The 8,026-nt window shown below is 45.2% G+C and overlaps 1 protein-coding gene across 1 annotated transcript; it reads left to right on the plus strand.

The window, feature by feature from the left end:
- Window positions 1-6,777: 6,777 nt before the first annotated feature.
- LOC6035488 (proteasome subunit beta type-1) lies at window positions 6,778-7,745 on the plus strand. Its single transcript, XM_001845617.2, has 2 exons — window positions 6,778-6,945; window positions 7,047-7,745. The coding sequence occupies exons 1-2, from the start codon at window positions 6,863-6,865 to the stop codon at window positions 7,657-7,659; spliced, it is 696 nt and encodes a 231-aa protein (XP_001845669.1). The 5' UTR covers window positions 6,778-6,862; the 3' UTR covers window positions 7,660-7,745.
- The last annotated feature ends 281 nt before the right edge of the window (window positions 7,746-8,026 follow it).

The following is an 8,026-nucleotide window of genomic DNA, read 5'->3' on the forward strand; positions in this document are numbered from 1 at the left end:
TTAAGGAAACAATTTTCTTGTTTTTTTTTTGTTTTTTTTGCAGACGCATTTATATTGAATTACTTCATTTCTGACTCGTTGAGTTTGACCGCAGAATTGCTCCTCCACCATCGCCTTCCCATCGTACTCCTTTCCACGCTATTAGTGGTGGGCCAGGTCGGTTCCTGCCACTTCCTCCGCCACGATTGCATGCGACTGCTGCGACAGGGTGTGATCCCGAGGGCGGCGGTCCGGGAGATTGATTTTGGTGGAACAAGTTACCGAACTGGGTCGACGAGGGCAGTTTGCTTCCCGGCGCTGCCTCATTGATGGTTCTGCGAAGGTGGAAGTGCCGAAAAGGCCGAGGCTTTCGGGTTCAATCCTGAAATGTGGGGCGGATGGTAGCCCGCTCAGCGGTGGACTCGATTGCTTTGGAGGTTTGATGACGAAGAGTACAGCCCAGATTGAGATTGTTGCTGATTTTTTTTTTGCCGTATCTGTCGCTGGATGTGGTCATCGGATGAGAATACTGTTGTTGCTGCTGCGCAGACAAGGTTGCGAATTTCCGGAAGGTGGTGTCGTCGAGTTGCTCGATAATTTGAAGCTGACCGGCGACCGGAATCCGCCTGAGAGGAGAAAAAAAAAAGAAACGTTCATCTCGTGAACTTCTAACTGATCACTAACTTATCCTACCTGTAGCGGTTTGTGCTCGAACATCCGGCAACGCCATGTGACCCCAGGTCCGTGTCCGTAACCCGACCTCCTGCATTCCCGCATCCGACTTCCGACGCTCGATAGTAGTGGTTCGGCCCTCAGTGATGCACTTGGTGATGCATTCCACCAACCCCACCGTGACTAACGCTGACCCCCCATAGAAGCGGAAGAGGTTTGTATTCCGCTGCTGATTGGACCGGCGCTGCTGTTGGACACGGCGGCAAGCGTCGATGTTCTATCTAGGATGAACTTGACGGCGTCGTTTAGGAAGGTATATTTAAGGTCGACCAGTTTGGTGACTTCTTGCAGACTAAGCTTCTTGACGCGCTGTCTCATCGTGGCTCGCCGGAGGCACCCTTAGGTCGTTCCAGCGTTTCTCCCAACTTCCGTGGAAGCGCTTGCATCGTTCGTCCAGGTGCTCCTTGTCAACATAAACTTCTCCCTCATCCAACACTTCAACGGCTTCCGCGTCCAATTCGCGACCGGCGCGTCCTCGGATTATGCTGCGCTTTCATGGAAAACGCGCCCGAGTCTTGGCCCGAGTCCACGCGCACTTCGTTCAATTGTTTGGCGAAAGTTTCGGCGATGCGCTGGATCTGCTGGGGGACGGTCACGTTCGGCGCGAGTGGAACGTATCCGGTTGTGAAGGCGGAGTTGTATTCCGCGGGGGTTTGGACAGGTTGTGTGTAGTTGCGACGGCCGCCGCCGCAGCTTTTCGTTCCACCTCCCATGTGCTGTGCTCGCTTAGTTTGGCCTTTTTGGCCGCCAGCTGGGAGAACATGGAGTTCTTGAGGGCGCTTTCTTGCCGGAGCTGTTTGCGCTTGTCCAACTATCCAACTATGGGATGGCGCGGCCTGTTTCACTGTTCGATGCACCGATGTCTTGGGTTTGTTCAAATATTACGTCCAGAGATTTTCAGGATTTCAGACCCCCCCCCCTCCCCCCTGTCACGCACTTTTCCTATACCTTTAACATAGGCTGTCACAAACCTCAGACCCCCCCCCTCCCCCTATTCATGGACGTAATTTTTGAACGAACCCCTTGCAGAATTTGCGCAATCGCCGTATGGTGCTCGCAACAGGTCGGGTATTTTATCAGATTCAGGAATTACATTTTTCCTCACCGAACTACCTGCGGATTGGCCGGCGTTGGAGGTAGGTTCGAGTGGAGGTTCTCGAACACATTTAGACATCGATGACATCTGAAAAGGTCATAAAACAGGTCAATCTTCGCCCGTCTGGCCATCACTCAGAGTTACCTTGTTCTTCAGATAGCAATCATTGGAAAGGCACAGAGACAGCCTCTCCGCCAGTTCCCGCGTGGGGCGCGCAATCAGCAAGTTGTACGACGGCGTCTGATTCCGAGGCTTATCGTCGAGTTTGTCCTTGCGGGGGATTTCCTTGAAGATAAATAGGATTTGAAGAAATTTGTGATTTTGGTCGGTTGGCTGCTTACCGGAACTACGGCGATCGTGACGGTGTCGAGAACTTGACCTTGCTAATTTCACCGATCTTTATATTCGTGGAAGACGACGAAGGCGAGCTATCTGGTCTATCTGATGGTTCCTTGCAGCGTTGCTTGTCGCATAACCGACCTGACCGGACTTGACTGCAGGTTGCCGCCCAAAGGTAGTGGCCATAGTCTAGGATTACTAGAGGACTAGATCGTCATTGCTATATTCCGGCAAGGATTTTTGACTTGTGCAGCACTTTATGCCTATTCTAATCATCCGACTAGCCGGCAGACGGATCGCCGGTACGGATATAATGGTTCAGGTGAAAGTTCAGATTCTGCTGCGTCAATTTGAAAGCCTCCGAATTACTGTTTGAATCCCTTAGCAGGTACGTGAAGTTCGTCGCGTTCTTTTGAGCGGTTATCTATGGGGGAAGACAACATGCTATTCTGCATAAAATTAATAATTGTTTTACCTACCTGTATGTAGGTCTTCTTCAGGCTCAGGTCATTAGTGTGATGCGTCTCCGATTCCTCCAGCACGGACTGCACTGGACCTTCTTCTTACTTGACCGATCGTTGGAGACAGGTCCCGTTCATCGTTGGAGAATTTAAAATCTAAAGGGGGAGACCTAAAGCAGGTCTGGGCCACTGTGGCGATGATTATAGATAATCAGGAATCGGGCAATCTGGTGAATACAAAAACAAAGTATTAACTTCCTACTCCCATTGAGTATGCACCTTCCGGACAATCCGGAAGGTATCAAATTAAAACTAATGTTCTATTCCGGCAAAAGAAAAATAAGAATGCCCCTTCTTTCAGCTGGAAAAGTGGACCACGACAGCTCTTAGACCTTCCGGAAAGGAAAAAACACTTCCACCAGCTAGAAAATTTATAATTGAACCTCCCAATCCATTCCGGCAATTGGTAAGTTAGATTTCCACTATCGCCAGCTGGGAAAGTGGGCCTCTTAACAAGATTATCATTTCCTCCTTCCGGAAAAGTAGACAATTGAATCTACTGGAAAGTTCCGCCAGATGAAAATCAACATTGCCACTTCCTACTTCTGGAAAAAGTATACAATCGAAACCTCCGGACCACTCTGGAAGGTGCAAAACAAGATTTCCCAGATTAAGGAAGTGGCAATCTTGTTTCACATCCGTCGGAACTGACCGGGAGGTTTGATTGTTTACATTTCTTCCTCGATAAAGAAGCAATGTTGTTCTTAATCAGTCGAAACGGTCCGAATGATTCGGTTGGCCACTTTTCCAGCTGGCGGAAGCGGCAACCTGGTTTGCACCTGCAAAAATGGTCCAGGGGTTTCAATTCTCTACTTCCAGTTGGAGTAAAAGGCATTATTTTATTTTCCTGTCGGAGCGTTCCGGATGGCTCAAATGTCCACTAATTCCACTGGAGGAAATTACCTCTTGCCGGAAGGTTCCACCACTTTTCAGCCGGGAACTAGAAGCACGGACGTTAACTTACATCACTTACCTTGACAAAGGGAAAAAGATGACTGAGCAAGCCCAAGCAACCGGATTTTTTTTTCGCCAAGTCCAAACTACTCAAACGTCAGTTCAGCGTTTGAACTGTCGTTTGAGTGAAAAATCCACTCATAATCAAGTTCAGAAAAGCACTCATTTTCAGTTCGAGACCCGAACTTGATTTTGAGTGGATTTGAACTTGATTTTGAGTACATCCAGCTGACCGTGTACACCAAATAAATATAGGTCGTTTTACCACACGGAAGTCCTATGTGCAATCGAGTGAAACGTGCACATAGAACCGTATCAAATCAACCTATGGACCATTAATATATTTTTTTAAAGCTGATGCACATACGCTCATATCAAAATGACCTATGTACATGTTTATTGAGTTTATTTGAAAATATGTATGAGTTGTTTTTTAATGAAATTCTAAAACATAAATATTTTACAATCTTCATGTTTGTACAATCCACGCACAACGTGTAGTCATCAGCTGCAGCTGATGACTACACGTTGTGCGTGGATTGTACAAACATGAAGATTGTAAAATATTTATGTTTTAGAATTTCATTAAAAAACAACTCATACATATTTTCAAATAAACTCAATAAACATGTACATAGGTCATTTTGATATGAGCGTATGTGCATCAGCTTTAAAAATATATTAATGGTCCATAGGTTGATTTGATACGGTTCTATGTGCACGTTTCACTCGATTGCACATATTTGTGGTAAAACGACCTATAATTTAGAATGCTTTTAGGTTGTTTTGTATTTTATCAATAACTTTAAAAATAAAAGGCTTTGAAGAAATTGGGTCAGCGGTGAGTGTAGTTTCTAGCTTGCAGAATGTAATGCAATAAATAACTCAGTTTGTTTACTTTTGTCGCATAGGACCTTTTGAAAATTTACTCTAGATTTAGTGATAGAAAATACTTGGTGGGACAATTATGCGTAGAAGTTCAACGATGGGACAAACAGACTTGGTGTTGTTTTCAATGATTTTTTGAACAAGGTACTAGATTTTATGTGTTTTTCTGAAAGTATACGTAAAATTAAGCTTAAAAATGATAAAAAGTCAGAATCGTCCAAAAATGACATGGGACAATTATGCGTAGAACGGCAGTGTAGACTTGTAAAAGGCTTTCTAGGCCCTGTGAAACAATTTAATTTAACCCAAAAATGACAAACTTCTCGTCACAGTGTCCTGACAAAAAAAAAGCTCAGTTGGTCATAGGGAAGGACCTCACAACGTTTGATCCGAGTTACTAGAAGAATCCGTGTAAAAGTGAACTGAAGAATGTGTTAAAAAAAGTACCGAGAAATTAAAAGTGAGAGTGTGTGCGTGCGGACCGAGCCACGTAGCCTAGTGGTAACGCTTCCGCCTAGTAAGCGGTAGATCAGGGTTCAAATCCCGGCTCGGACCAACACAACTGGTGATCGTTTCTCTTCTGGATTCGATTGCTTAGTAAAGGGAAGGTATACTATAGTGTATCGTCACAAACTGGACCTTATCACGACACCTTAGGGAGGCGACCTATGGAGTGTTAACATTAACCTAAACATGTTAACATTAGTTGAGTGAAAAACTGCCACTGAATCCGCTTTGTAAATGCCGGCCCCGATACTCTTCACGGGTGTTCCCCTCAGGAACTGGGAAAGATTTACTTTAGTGTGTGCGTGCAACATGGAGCTAAACTTTTCAAAGTGCCATGGTAACCTTCACAGCAACTATACAGAAAGTTTAACTCCATGTTGCACACACTCTCACTTTTAATTTCTCGACTGAAGAATGTGTAATTTTGACAAAGAACTTTGTCCTAAGGGCACTGTCTACGGGTGTCAATCCAAAATTTCGCGAAGCGAAAGTGTAACGATTTGTGTAATTGTTTAAACGCTTATATCTTCCACCCAATTCAAGCAATCTGCATGCTTTATCCACCAAACGAAAGGGGAAGTCTTAAATTGCAAGTAGACTATTTCACAAAGTTGATAAAACTTTGTTAAAGTATTCAAAAGTTAAGATGAAAATAAAAAATGAATGCAGGAAAAATACCGGCTGCTGATTGGCTGAGAGCACTTAGCAAATTCTGTCTTCTCTCCTGTTTTCGTGGAACTGTCACGCGAGGATGTTGCACCACTGTTGCCACATTTCATGCGAACTATTTAAGCTAACAGATAGCCTCAGAAAAATTCAGTGCCTGACGAGGTTTCGACAAAGGCTGTTCCACGGTGGTAATTTTATTGCTCACACACACACACGCACACATTGAAAGACACAGTTTGTGCACTAAATTGGGAGGAATTCTGTTCTTATGAAGATTGTAAGGACGGTCACCAGACCAGAATGATTTGGGGCAATGGGCTTGGGACCACATTTATAGGATATTGGCCACACCCGGAGTGGTCAGTGCCCTGGGAAAGGTTCTACCAGGGGGACATTAATCGAACCATACGACTTGGGGCAATATGGGTATCAAAATTCATGGTTTTTGAAACTGGTAATGGAAATGGCCATTTTGACTGGATTGGCCACACCCGGAGTGGCCAGTGCCCTCGGGAAGGTTCTACCGGGGGGACATTTATCGAACCATACGACTTGGGGCAATATGGGTATCAAGATTCATGGTTTTTGAAACTGGTAATGAAAATGGGCATTTTGACCGGATTGGCCACACCCTTGGAGGAAGGTCTTCCCGGGGGGACATTAATCGAACTATTCGACTTGGGGCAATATGGGTATCAAAATTCATGGTTTTTGATACTGGAGATGAAAATTACCATTTTGATTGGACATTTTCCGAACCATACTTTTTTTGGCAATTTATTTCCACAGAGATGCCAAAGATTGAAAACATTTTATAGGAATAAATTATTTAGGATTAAATACATAGGCAATGTTTAAAAAATATAAAATAAAATAGAATATTTTTTAGGAGTTTTTTACATAGTTCTTTGTCATATTGGTCATGTAGAACATAACCAACTGCACCTTTTTACTCAACGTGAGTGATTTCTTCTGAGCGTGTACACAGTTTCACGCTCGGTGAGCTAACATCACCCATCTCCAAAAGCGACCCAAAATTTCTTGATTCGACCCTGTCTCCGCTCCGCTGTCAAACAAAATCAGTCTGTCAACATATTCTGCCGAGAGCCCAACAGTCAGCAACTTTTGTAGTTTTCGGTCCCGTTTTTAGCTTGTTTCTTGAAATCCCCGAATAAAAATGCTCGGATTTGAGAATTTCCCCGAGTACGAAGTTCCCGGCGTTCGCCAGGTCCAGTTCTACCCCTACGAATCGAATGGAGGGTAAGTTTTTTGCTTTCGATGTTGTTAGTTTAATTTCAAGTGAGGTTATGTCTGTTGTTGGATGACAAACTAATTTTGAATCCGGATTTTTTTTCTCGTAGGAGTGTGGTGGCCATCGCCGGCGATGACTTTGCCGTGATCGGGGCGGACACCCGGTTGAGTTCGGGCTACTCGATCCACACGCGCACGCAGAACAAGCTGTTCCGGCTGTCCGAGGGTACGGTGCTGGCGTCGACCGGCTGCTGGTGCGACACCCTGGCCCTGACCAGCCTGGTCAAGGTGCGCATGCAAATGTACAAGGATCAACACCAGAAGAACATGACGACGCCGGCCGTAGCGCAGATGCTGTCGATTCTGATGTACAACCGGCGCTTTTTCCCGTACTACGTGTCGAACGTGCTGGCCGGGTTGGACGAGGAGGGCCGTGGAGTGGTGTACAGCTACGATCCGATTGGACACTGCGAAAAGACCACGTACCGTGCGGGGGGATCGGCCGGACCGCTGCTGCAGCCGGTGCTGGACAACCAGATCGGGTTGAAGAACATGGTCGGGGCGAGTACGGAGCCGGTTCAGCTGGCGAAGGCCGTGTCCATCATCAAGGATACGTTCATCTCGGCCACGGAGCGGGACATTTACACGGGCGATTCGGTGATCATCAACATCATCACCAAGGACGGCATCAAGGAGGAGGTCGTTCAGCTGCGAAAGGATTAAGCGGGGAGTGCGAGCGCGCGCATTTTGGCGTGGGAATTCTTTTTTGCTTCAATACACATTAATCCAATAAATTTAAAAATCAAGGAATATAACGCGTTTTCAACTGTCCCAAATAAAATAACTAAATATGATAATAAGAATTCGTGCAAGCAGCTGTCCATCATTTATTTTTGAAAAATAGCAAAACTTAAAGAAAGGAAAAAGAGGTGAAGGCCTGAATTTTTTTCTTCCAAATGTCAAGTAAACTGCCCATCATTGAAAAAACGGATATTATCCACTTTTGGCAAAATCGAGATTTTAAGGATTTTTACTCCAGGTGGTAGAGGATGTTCCAACTTCAGAAACTTGCATTTTACTGAAGTATTGT

The sequence above is a fragment of the Culex quinquefasciatus genome, chromosome 3, assembly GCF_015732765.1.
Source record: "Culex quinquefasciatus strain JHB chromosome 3, VPISU_Cqui_1.0_pri_paternal, whole genome shotgun sequence".
In the NCBI taxonomy this organism is placed as follows: domain Eukaryota; kingdom Metazoa; phylum Arthropoda; class Insecta; order Diptera; family Culicidae; genus Culex; species Culex quinquefasciatus.

What these genes read in the sequence shown, in the direction of transcription:
- LOC6035488 (XM_001845617.2), top strand. Translation starts at nt 6,863, where the DNA reads ATGCTCGGATTTGAGAATTTCCCCGAGTACGAAGTTCCCGGCGTTCGC. An exon ending in CCCTACGAATCGAATGGAGG is followed by an intron (nt 6,946 to 7,046) that starts GTAAGTTTTTTG and finishes TTTTTCTCGTAG; the next exon opens with GAGTGTGGTGGCCATCGCCG.